Source organism: Lonchura striata, chromosome Z (assembly GCF_050655825.1).
Source record: "Lonchura striata isolate lonStrDom1 chromosome Z, ASM5065582v1, whole genome shotgun sequence".
Lineage (NCBI taxonomy): Eukaryota > Metazoa > Chordata > Aves > Passeriformes > Estrildidae > Lonchura > Lonchura striata.
Genome location: NC_140740.1, coordinates 82,029,220 through 82,041,127, shown reverse-complemented (window position 1 = coordinate 82,041,127; position 11,908 = coordinate 82,029,220). Strand labels below are relative to the sequence as shown.

The following is an 11,908-nucleotide window of genomic DNA, read 5'->3' as shown; positions in this document are numbered from 1 at the left end:
TGGGTGACAGGTCACAGGGCTTTCATACTTTTATAAGTTCGTCCATTTGCAGATTGGGGGTTAATCTTCCAATTACAGGTGATGAAGTCATTTACCCCAAATTTGCTCCCCCCCAACTCATTTTTCTTTAGGGGCTGAAAGAGTAAGGGGTCTATTGTAAATGCAGGCAAACCCAATGGAAATAAATGACGATGTCTGACTCAATTCAGAAGCCTGAATGATTTATTATAACTACACTAAAATACAATAATATACTATATAAAAGGAGGATATTGAAACTACATACTACTTTCTTTGACTCTAACACAACTCGTGACCCTCTCTGAGAGCCCAGCCCCAGGTGGGTTGGATTGGCCATCAGGCTCAATCAAACCTCACCAGAATCCAACCAAGCAATCACCCCAGGTAAACAATTCTCCAAACACACTCCACATGGGAAAAACAAGGAGCAGAAATAGAAATTGTTTTCTCCTTCATTTCTCTCTGTGCACCTCTATGAAAAATCCTGAGAGGGAGAGAAATGTGCTTGCCACAGGGGTCCTTGATTCCCAGGCCTGGAAAGGTATTGTTTTGTCTGATGAAAATGACACTCTATATGGAGTTTATACATTAAAGAATTAGAGTATTACAAATATATGAAAAATTAAAAAGCTAAAATCCTAAGGCATCATTACAGTGAAAAAAATGTATTAAGCCATTAGAGGGGGTCAACAAAGATGATGAAGGACCCTGAGGGGAAGCTGAATGAGGAGCATCTGAGGTACCTGGGTTTGTTCAGCCTGGAGGAGATTGAAGGGAGTCCCCATTGCAGTTACAAATTCCTCCTAAGGGGAAAAGGAGGGGCAGACAGTGATCTTGGCTCTCTGTCACCCAGTGACAGGACCTCAGAGAAGGGCCTGAAGTTGTGTCAGGGGAGGTTTAGCCGTAACAGGCTGTCCATGGAAGTGATCACAGCACCAGCCCTGACAGAGTTCAAGAAATGTTTGGACAGTGCTCTTAGGCATATGGTGTGATTCTTAGGGATGATGTTGTGCAGGGCCAGGAATGGGACCTGATGATCCTTTAGGGGCTCTTCCAACTCAGTATATTCTGTGATGCTGAGAAATTTTAATTTGCTTTTTATCTCAGGATGAGTTTTCCTGATGAGTGCAACTTCAGGAATTGTTTAGATACCGGAACTTGGTTGATGGTGATGCTGTCGGCACTAGCAGACAAGATTTCAGTATCAGTCTGTCCTTGAGCAGTCACACTGTTACTCTGCTTTCATTTGTAAACTGCTGTTCAAAGTCAACCAAGTGCATAGGGTGTTTTTAGCAAGGAGGAGCAGCTTGCATATCTTTAATAAAAATTCAGAGGCTGGTACTTAAGTCGGGATTTAAACATCTGGAGAAGCTCCTTATGCTTTGCAGTCGGATTTGACCAATCACTTGCTAGAGACCTTTTTATTTACTAACTTTAAGTTTAATGCAGCACTTACCTTTATATCTTGCATCTCCTCATTTACCTAAAAATAGTAAATCTACTCCATACTTGTTTTTAGAGCTACTGAAATCTCATGCATCAAAGTTAACAACAAAATAAAACCAGGCAAAACTAAAAGCTTTCAGCAGTGCTCCTTGAAATAGCAAATGAAAAAATTACACTTGTGAAGACCAATGGTGCTATAACAACTTTATTTTTTACTTAATACAAGGCAATTAGAGTGCCTTTTAATACTTCACATAACAGATATTAGCAAATACAAATATATATACTTTTTTTTTGCTTTTAATGAAAATGTCCATTTAAGGATTTAACTTAGAAATTTCAGTTGTGAAATCTCTCTAGATTTTTGCAAAGTTAACAGATATTCCAGTGCAAAAATAGATCCCATTACAGATAGCATAAAGTGCTTGGAACAAAGGACCAACTATAATTCAGGAAGTAAAGATAAGCACAACAGTGGTTGTTTAACCATGGGGAAAATACAACTCCTTACTGAAATACAAATGTACTACAAAGAGGGATGCAACATGTCAATAGTACTGAAGTTTAAAATAAATTAACACCTCAGTGTAGTTTCATTATCAAAAGTGGTTCATATAATGTGTATGACTCTAGAGTGATTTCTCCTCAACACATACTTGAGTAAATAAAAATTAGTGGCTGTCTGAACATATTCCATAACCAGTCTTCATGCCAGCGTTGCATTATGCTGTCTGTTCAGTACAAACAATGCAGATCAGAGCTGTGAAGTATTTTGGTTAATATCCACATTTACTGCAATATTTTGTTCACAGATAGCAGATCCTGTAAGCATGACAGTCATGGGGCAATAGAAATCAAGAATCTTTTGGGTGGGCTAAGGAAAGTATATTACCACGTGACTGTTGTTTCCTGATACATGAATAATTTAACTGAGCAGTTACCAAGAGCAAACCACTGCCCTTTCAGGACCAAATCTGAATCCTCCTAGAACTCGTTCTAGCTCTTCATGCACTAATTTGGTGCAGTGCAAAACATTAGCCCTTCACTTTAGCAATGTAATGCTGATTTCTAACAGCGACTTTTAGCAGTGGCAAGCCTCCAGGACATGCTACTTGTTTAATTTAATGGACACTGCATACTTGGAGCCTGTTTTGGAGTAGTCACGGCTGTAGCTCTGCTGTTTCTGCACCTGGAAGTCTCATGTACTCATCACCCTGTAACTCATCCCCATAGAGTGATGATGTCATAAAGGTAATAACAAAGCATGTTTTAAGTGAGGTATACCAATCCCCTTTACACTCCTTTTCTCAATCCCCTTAGCAATGAATTATACAGATAAAAAAAAAAAAAAAAGTATGAAAAAGGCACTTCAGCAGAGCCTGTACTAAGCTCTTACTTTACCTGAAGGCAGGACACAGAGGGACAAGGAACTTGGTTTAACTGTGTTTTTTAAAAATGATTAGTTGGTCAGTGTTACCAAGTATACTTGGAAATATGTAATTAATGTTCTTCAGGCTCATGCCAGCCTTTTTAGTATTTGCTGGGCTGCTATGGTGACTCACAGAAGAAAATAATCCATGATTGATTCATGGAGTAGCATCAAAACTAGTGCAGAACCTCTGTGGGTACTTAAGGCAGAGGCATGGCATACAGGAACAGCTCAGGAACTGCAGTTGTGTTCAAACCACATTACTGAACCAATTTTCAAACGTAAAAGCAACACAGGGGGGCCTAAAAGCGTACTCTCCCATGACCGTTGTACAATGTGAACAAGACTGTTGTTCTTACTAAATAATTTCCCCTCTAATATTAGTCTGGCTTCGTAAAACCTGCAAAAAATTGACTGATGAACTGTAGCACTATTATCTTGAACTCTCTTGTTTTTCAGAGGGATTTTTTACTGAAACAGTTGTTTGTCACATGTATAATAAGGGTGTATACTCCAGTTAGGGATCACCTAATGACTGAAACTACACTGCACAACAGAAGCAGAAACTTACACATTAATGTTATACCAGTTTCCAAACAGGAAAATTTTAGGTGAACAACTTGCAGTTGTTTGCAGATAGCAGCTGATTGCTAGAATCTGGAACATGGTCAGATCATGAATGCAGCTATCCACCACATGGATAGAAAGAGAGCATAGCATTACAGGCATAATGTAAAGAAATATTGTGGCTACAAAGATCAACTGAAAGCATTTTCAATCCCTAATTATGCTACCTACCTATTTAAAGTCATAAATAATACTGTTAAAAAAAAAAAAAATCTACATCTCATTTCTAGTTTTATCTGGCAAAGCCAGAAACAGCAACATGCTTGTGCTAAGCAGAAATTCCAGATGTTGGGTACCTTTCTGGTGCAAAGCAGGGGTTAAAGAGCAGGTATTACAAATCTGAGTGACAGCTCATGATTTAGAATTTGCTCTTGGCATTAGCAGCTTGTACAACTACTGGGTTTGCTGCTGTGGTCCAAACCCTATGTCTGCTTCTCACCCACTTCTTTTTACTAGATGGTCATGCAGCTGCAACAGTACCTCAGAGGAGCAGGAAAGTACTTAACTGCACAACCACCTAGTCAGAGTATGTTGTTGTTTGTGATGCTGGTGGGACAATCATGCATTTGGAGGGTTCACAGTTCTGCGTATCACCACTTGCTGATGAAGATGTGTGGCTATGATGGCCTCTTGCCATCCCACCTGCACAGTACTGCTTTGTGGCCTCAGCTTTGTCACCACTGACCTACCTCAGCCTAGAGAAAGCCAGCTTGTCAGGTAAGTTTTTACAACCTAGGGCTACAACACTGGTGGTGCCTTTTCTTGCCACGGACTGTTTTGGTGCATTCATTGCCAGCAATGGATATAGCACCAGCCCATTCCCACTCCAGACATGAATGTTCTAAAGACTAAAACATACATGTCCTAAATGTCTGTAAATAACCACTGGCCATGATTTCTCAATGAATTATTTTAGTAACCCTAATAAAAACATACTGTACAGAACCAGATACAATATAGTTGAAAGCCCACAGCATCTCGTGGGTGCTTTACCACAGCTTCAGAGTTATACTGTAATGAGCAAAGTTCAAGTCTTTCACTGGAGAACAGTACAAGACGACTCCATGAGGCACTGCCCCTGTAAAGGAATTGTTTTCATTGCATTGAATTGCATTGCATTGAATGGTTATCAGTAGAGTGTCCAGTTGCTTTTCCTCTAGCTTCTTTGGGAGTATCCTATCCCGGGAAAAGGAAGTTTGCATTCTGCTCATCATCTCTTTGACAAAATTGGCTCACACGCAACTTTCTTTTACCTTCTCATCTTGCAGGAAGGAGTTAAGGATTGCAATGTCCACCACAGTCTGGTTTTTGTGCAATGACAGGTCCTTAGTATGGTCGTCATCACTTTGGTCCTTAGCAAAATTTACAAAAACCTACAAGAAAAAATGGCCATATCAAACACCACCATAGTATTTTATGAATTAATGGCATTTTAAGCACTAGATATCCTGAAATAGTCCCGAGATTCATTTCTCTACTTTGTTTAAATGCCCATATAAGATAGGTCAATTAAATTGGAAGACGGACTCCTACCTCTGCAAAAGAAGCTTTTGGCATCCAGGCTACTAAAAACTTACTTGGTCAAGCGTGGTCTGAGAAACAGAGTAGTCTTCTATGTGGAGTCTCTTCTTGTTCTGGGAGAGAATACTGAATATTTTGGCCAGGGAGGATGGTGAAGAGGGAAGCTGGTACTGCAGCATATTCCGATGTTTTTCCTTTAGGACACTTCCAGGGAAGGCATGCCCAAAGAACTCCTCAACAGGCTTTAAGTCTGGGTTTGCCCCTGCAATTCTCACCACTATGGTGTAGCCATCTCCAAACCTGCAAACAAAAATGTCAGTACAAGAGTTAAGCACTTCTGAAATACAAGTGATGCTAAAAATTCAGCAGCATTTTCTATAGTCAGAATAGCAATGGAAAAGCTGCATGAGGAACTAGGCCTAACTGTATCTTCCTAAAAATGCAAACTCTGTGGTGTAAGCAAAAAAACAAACAAACAAAAAACCAAAAAACAACAACAACAAAAAAAGAAAGAAAAAACAAAAAAAAACCCAAACAAACAAACAAAAAAAACCCCACCCCAAAAACCTACCTGTTTTTTAGGTGCTGGACACTGCCCAGACACCTGAATCTCCCATTGACCATTATTGCCATTCGAGTGCACAGGGCTTCACATTCTTCCATGCTGCAGGCAGAAATAACTTCATTAGTACTGCAAACAGCACTGAAGGGCAGAGCAGAAAGGCTGAGCTCAGTATCCGGCCCAGGCAGATGTAAAAGTCAAGGTATGGCACAAGTGGGCTGCTACTTACCTGTGAGATGTAAGCACCACTGATCTCCCCTCCTTGATTATACTCAGAGCACAGTTCCACAAGAAGCGACGTGCTTTGGGATCCATCCCTGTTGTTGGCTCATCCTACAAAAGGTATACAAAGAACACATTATGCTTCTACATTCTAATGTAAAATACATCATCTTTGAAATGGCCTGTCCATTCCTGATTATGGAAACATTGAAAATAAGCAAATAATTTATGCACCGGATTTTTAATTAGTCTTCATTTCAACATGTTTTTCTGTTTTTCTATTTTTCAATAAAAATATTGATGAGCAAAGGTTGCAGACTCACCAGGAACACCACAGGTGGCCCTCCAATGAGAGCAATGGCTGTGGAAAGCTTGCGTCTGTTCCCTCCACTGTAATTCCCAGCATATTTTTCTCCGTATTTCACAAGGCCTAGTTTCCGAATTGCCCACTCACCAACCTAGGACAGACAGCACAACACCAATAAGCATAGCAACATCTGCACAAAGAGATTTTTCTTACAAGTTTTGGTTTCAAAAGCAGCTTTCAGAAGGGCCACTCATCTGAGGATCTAATGGCATGGAAACGGGTTTTGAAACACCCTGTGCACCTCTGGATCGGGATATATGTAACCCTGTCCCCAGGAGGCCTAAAAAAATCAAACAGGCATGAATGTGGCATCCACTGAGCCACATTAACCAACAGTTTCATGCTCTTAGCAGCACCAGCCTCAGTGAGCTTTCCTATTACTGTGGGTTTACAGTAGGGACATGGACACTGCTGACCCACAGCCCGCACACCGTGGTGCGTCTTAGCCCTTTGGATAGACGGAATTTCATTTGCTGTTCAGAAGTGTCCCTAATAGTGCCAGCAGGCAAGCATTGTTGCCCTGCAGTGTGTTATGGGGAAGGGATTCAGCTACTAGTCGAATCACACCCAGAACTGAGTCCCCTCTTATATGGAGCTGGTGAGAACATCACACGGCAGCAATCTTAGAAGGAGATTTCAGTTTCCACCCATCACATCTACCCTCACAGAAGGACATACCCTAGATATCATTTACCTAGAGCACTCAGGTCTCATACAGTAAAAACTCTTAATTCCAGGAAACAGAACTGCCTAAAGACTGTTAGTGTCACCTCACATCTGAATGCTGAAATAGCAGCATTTTAATGATGCACCACGATCAACTGGAAAGCTTTTAAAACCCAGCACAAAGCTTTTGCTAAGCTGTAGAGTGTTTTTTTCTGGGAACATTAAAGAATTAACACTTAACAGCAAGTGAGGTTTTGCATGACCTGCAGATCCACAGCCCTTAAATTCTTAAAGAAAAAAGTTGTTCAGTGGAGAAGAGCATTCACTATGAGAACACAGGACCCAAATTATCTGCCCTTCCATTTAGTACATTTTTCCAGGCAACACTGAAAAAACAAGGGAACTCGTGGGTTTCCCTGAAGGAAAGGGGGACAGATTTCACCATACAAAATCTCCAACGGCTTCACATCATGGCATTACATGAGTTGCAGGGAGGATGCATGCAAGCAAGAACTTGCAAATTGGTCACTGGGGTATGTCCTGTGGTGTTTCTTTTACCTTGCAGACTTCTTTCTCTGGAACACCTCTCAGGAGTGCAAAGAACTCCAAGTGCTCTCGCCCTGTCATCAGTTCATTAACAGCATCAAACTGTGGGCAGTAGCCCATGTTCTGATGGACTTCTTGGATGTTGGACAAGATACTGTAAAAGAAAAAAGCCTTTGTTAGGATTTCATGAGCATATGCTGCTATTTTAGATGTTAAAACAGTGTGAAACAGTGTTTTTGGAATTACTGAACTAACAAAAATACAGGATCATAGAAGTCCATTTTGAACAAGTTGATTTTTATCTCTCTCCTTTTTCCCCTCCTTTTTATTATAAAATGATACTTAAACTTGGAAGAGCCGTTACAGCAATGACTACCAAACTAAATCAATTTTCCTAAGCCACTGACATACTTTACCAGACTCAAACAAGGGCTGAAACAGATGCCAGGAGTTGTGAACAGGAAAAGTGGAAGAGAGTTTTAATGTTTTGAGAGTTTTGAAAAAAAAGCTGTTAAAACTAGAGGAGAAAGCAGAGAAAATATGCACTGTGTTTCACCTGTTTCCTTTGAGGAAAGCTTCTCCTCCCGTCACATCTGTATCACCAGTTAGCATCTTAAAAGTAGATGACTTGCCAGCACCGTTTACTCCCAGGAGTCCAAAACACTGGGGATATAAATGAGCACAGTGTATTTGAGAACAGGATCCAACTGCATCATTTTCAGTACTGGCAAGATGGGAAGAAGCAAACTTGACCTTCAGAACAGCTAGAGGGACTCTTAAGTCAATTTCTAGGAAAAAAAAAAGTTCTTGCTTTTATTTAGGCTGGGAAGATGAACAAACTGTGATGTCACCTTGATACACAGTCACTGCAGTTCATCTTTGCCAAACCTCGCATACTGGAGTTTGGCTTCTGGTCCCAGACACTGAGAGTTAAGTATCTTCTTCAAAGGCAGAGACACATAGAACCAGAAACTGCTTCAGCTTCTCCTTTCCTGTGGTGCAATTTGAACATTTCTCTGGTTTTGATCTTATTCTACCCTGTCTTGTGGTTCCTAAATACTGCATTAATAGCAAAATAATGCATTTAACAAATAAGCTTACCTCCCCAGGGGGGATTCCAACACAGATCCTGTCAACTGCTGGCTTTCTCTTCATTCTGTAAATCTGAAGCCATAAGAAAAAAGAATGAGAAGGACACTGCCAAAAAATTCTAATCAGAGCTTTACATCTGCAGTACTCCCAACTTGATCCAGTTTTGAACCCACTAAATTCCTCTGATAAGGCACACTGAACTGCATAGTTTTGTGTCAACAAGTACAAATTCAGAAGTTCTGTCACCTTGGTTAGCTCCTTGATTTCCAAAATGTCACTCTGTCCTCCTCCACTTATTATCCTCTGCCTCTCTCTGGTTACATCCTCATCTTCATCATTCACAGGAGGCAGCTTGGCATAGACAGGCCTGAAGAAAGCAACATGATAAAGCCTTAGCAGAAAATGACATGGCCTTCATAGGTAATATTCTCCCCATTTCATAGGTGACACCAACGAAAACTTCACCTGCCTGTAGCAGTGCAATAGAGAAGACAACCTACCTGGGTTTGATGAAGAACCTGTACTGGATGAGCACTGTGATGAGAAAAAACACCACACCTTCTACTGCCATGGCAAAGAGGTTCCTTCCCACCAGGTCCCATGACAGAGGGGACACAAAACGATTCTCTCCTGCCAATAGATTAAAAACACAATCACTTTTCCAGAGCAAGGGGAGCAGGCTAGCATTTCTTCCAGCAGAGCTCACCAAGTTGGGCACTGGGACAATTGGTGATCAGCCAGCTGCAGGAGGGAAGGGTTAGACCACACAGGGGGCCAGCTGGGGCTGCATGCACATTTTTTACTGTAGCAAAGTTGGGACTAAGGCCCAGATAATTCAGTCTTCCAAAGAGATAGCCCAACTTTCCAAAAGGGTAGTGAAGCACGGAAATACTATGACTCAGATCTGACATCTGCATGCCAGAAAAAAAACCATCCAACTTTCCAGAACCTCAGCCACTCCTTAGACTAGGCCTAATGACATCCATACCATTGTCTTTATGCATTTTTATTTAATGCTCTCAGCTCTAAACTCTTTGGATCTATCTACCAGTTTCTCTTAGCAAGAGTGGAAGGCTATGACTTGCCATGTTTGACCAGGTCTGTGCTGCAAATTGTGCACTTTGAGTTCCTGAAAAGTTAGATGAGCTTGTCTGGAGCAGACTCTAGATTTCTCTGATCCTTTTGCCTGTGTGAAACACAATTTCACTTACCAAATCTCTCCAGAGCATCAGCCATAGCCTGGTTTTTCACCATGTCAATGAGTCCCCGGCCCAGGCAGAAGTGGGGGAAGATGAGGAAGACAGACTTCAGGATGTCATTGATGTCCTTCAGTTGCTGTTAAGAAAAAATTCAAGTGCCCGTGAGCCAGCTGAGCAAAAAGCAGCCACCACCTTCCAAGAGTGGCCCATATTGTCACTAACCCCTCCTTCCCTTTCCCAACACTGCAACCCCACAAAAATTAGAAATGTTCTCCCAAGAGCCAGGGCCCCGGCTCCTCCAGATAGTCAGTGTTGTTGTGTTGTTCACAATGCTATTAACACAAGCAAACTGCAATTAAAGGTTTTTCCAAACACTCACAGTCTAAAAGGCAGTGTCTGCAAACAATGATATGCAAAAAGGCCGCTGGCTGAGGACACAGGGAAGTTTAACTTGAACAGGCTGGTTATGTCAGTGGCTCTAGGGAGTTCCCCCCATCCCATATTGGCAGCTCTAATACTTTTCCTTTTTTGTCTTCCAGCTGGCTTAGTCCATGGATTGAACTGATAGCACCCTGAGTTCCTGTTCTGCCAGGTACTCATCTCTGAGCATGTACTCATTTTTACTGAGCTAGAACAGGCTTTGTAACAAAAGGAACCATCATGAAGGACTGTGCCCTTATGCCCACAGGAAGAGGCACAATGAACAACTCCCATGGTGTCTCCTGAGCCTCCTCCCAACAAGGAACATTTCACACCACTGTGGGTCAAACAGACATTTTGTGCTGTCTACAAGTATGAGAGGAAGTTGTACTTTCCCCAGGAGGCATCTGGTGCTGAAAAACTGAAGTGAAGTGCATAATCTCTCCAACATGGCTAGAGAGGTTATCTACAATATGAGGCAAAATTTAGGGCAACTAAATGGTTGGGTGATTAAATGGCCTTTGTAGATGGAAAATGCCCTCATTAAGAACATACAAAAAATTCTATTTGAACGTAAGAAAATTACAATTTTTTTTTCATCCTAAGAATGACTGAAAAGTGGAAAAAGTCATCCAGAGAGACTGTGGAGTCTCTCTCTGAAAATGTTAAATACTAATGGCCCTGAGCAACCTGTTCTTAGTGGTTTGACCTTGGCCCCGCACTATGAAAAAACAGGCCAAGCAAACCCTGCTGCAGCTGATCCTTCTCCAAGGTTGGACTAGACAATCTCAGGAGCTCCTTCCCCACCTTAACTATTCTGTGAACCTTTCTACAGGGGGCTTTAATGCATTTCCACCAGAACCTGTGTTTACACTGCTGCTGAAGCTAATGTGTACAAGGTCTAGTTTTTCTGGAGATCTGACTACTCAAGGCACCATGGAACCAGACTGCAGCAGCACAAGACAGTGAGGAGCCTCTGAAAAAACATACATTGTCAGTGAAGAGCTCCAGGACAAAGGTGGCCACGCTCCCATTGATGCCAATGAAGAGATTCACACTGGTCAGCACAACGTAGGCCGTGCTGGGGATTTTGAACACAAAGGAGGCTGGATACATGAGAGGGGTGATGGACCACCTGGCAAGAGAAAAGGCAGCAGCATCAGGTAAGGATTGTCCAAGTCTAAGGGCCTCCCAGTTGTCCTCTGATAAGAAATTCCTTACCCATAGAGAAACAGAAGGAGAGCCAGCACAGGCAAGTTGGAGGAGGATACATAGGACTTCTGTTGGAAGCAGACGAAGATGATGACAACTAGTGTGGCTGGAACAATGTAGTTGCACTGGAAGGTGAAAAAACATGACTTTAGATTTCTTTTCAGATTATATAAAAAAAATGAGGGGTGTTTCTCTGCTCTATTCCAATAGTTTTCAAAACATTTCAGTGTTCCCAAAGCTGTTTTCAATGGGAGACTCTTAAAAGTGTCATATGTGTGAACCATAATAGAGTACATATGAATTCACATTTCTTGGTCCCTCTAGAAGCAGTCAGGAGACTCTCAGAGGTTTCAGATGCCACGGGTTGAGAAAACTTGCTTTGGACAGAGCAGAACAAGGGGCTACACAAGCAAACACTTTTAGGCAAGTATTTTAGAGTGACATAATAAATGCTAATGATTGAGCTTATGGTTGTCCTTCCATCCTCTGTTGTATTCCTTGATCCACTGAGATGAAGCACTGCACCATGAGACTAAACACAAAAGTCATAGTCACATTTGTTATTCACTGAAATAATG

General features: G+C 41.6%; 1 protein-coding gene across 4 annotated transcripts in view; it reads right to left on the bottom strand.

Annotated features, from left to right (window-relative positions):
- Window positions 1-1,656: 1,656 nt before the first annotated feature.
- Window positions 1,657-11,908, bottom strand: part of ABCA1 (ATP binding cassette subfamily A member 1) — a 91,947-nt gene continuing 81,695 nt past the window's right edge. For all 4 annotated transcript variants that reach the window (XM_021534836.3, XM_085565988.1, XM_085565987.1 and 1 more), the window contains 13 exons: window positions 11,340-11,455; window positions 11,109-11,253; window positions 9,711-9,834; window positions 9,000-9,129; window positions 8,746-8,866; window positions 8,509-8,571; window positions 7,964-8,070; window positions 7,420-7,561; window positions 6,152-6,286; window positions 5,836-5,939; window positions 5,616-5,708; window positions 5,101-5,344; window positions 1,657-4,896 (listed from right to left, as the gene is read on the bottom strand). In XM_021534836.3, coding sequence (XP_021390511.3) covers window positions 4,756-4,896; window positions 5,101-5,344; window positions 5,616-5,708; window positions 5,836-5,939; window positions 6,152-6,286; window positions 7,420-7,561; window positions 7,964-8,070; window positions 8,509-8,571; window positions 8,746-8,866; window positions 9,000-9,129; window positions 9,711-9,834; window positions 11,109-11,253; window positions 11,340-11,455 — 1,665 coding nt within the window. In that variant the 3' untranslated portion in view covers window positions 1,657-4,755. The remainder of the gene's footprint in view (window positions 4,897-5,100; window positions 5,345-5,615; window positions 5,709-5,835; window positions 5,940-6,151; window positions 6,287-7,419; window positions 7,562-7,963; window positions 8,071-8,508; window positions 8,572-8,745; window positions 8,867-8,999; window positions 9,130-9,710; window positions 9,835-11,108; window positions 11,254-11,339; window positions 11,456-11,908) is intronic.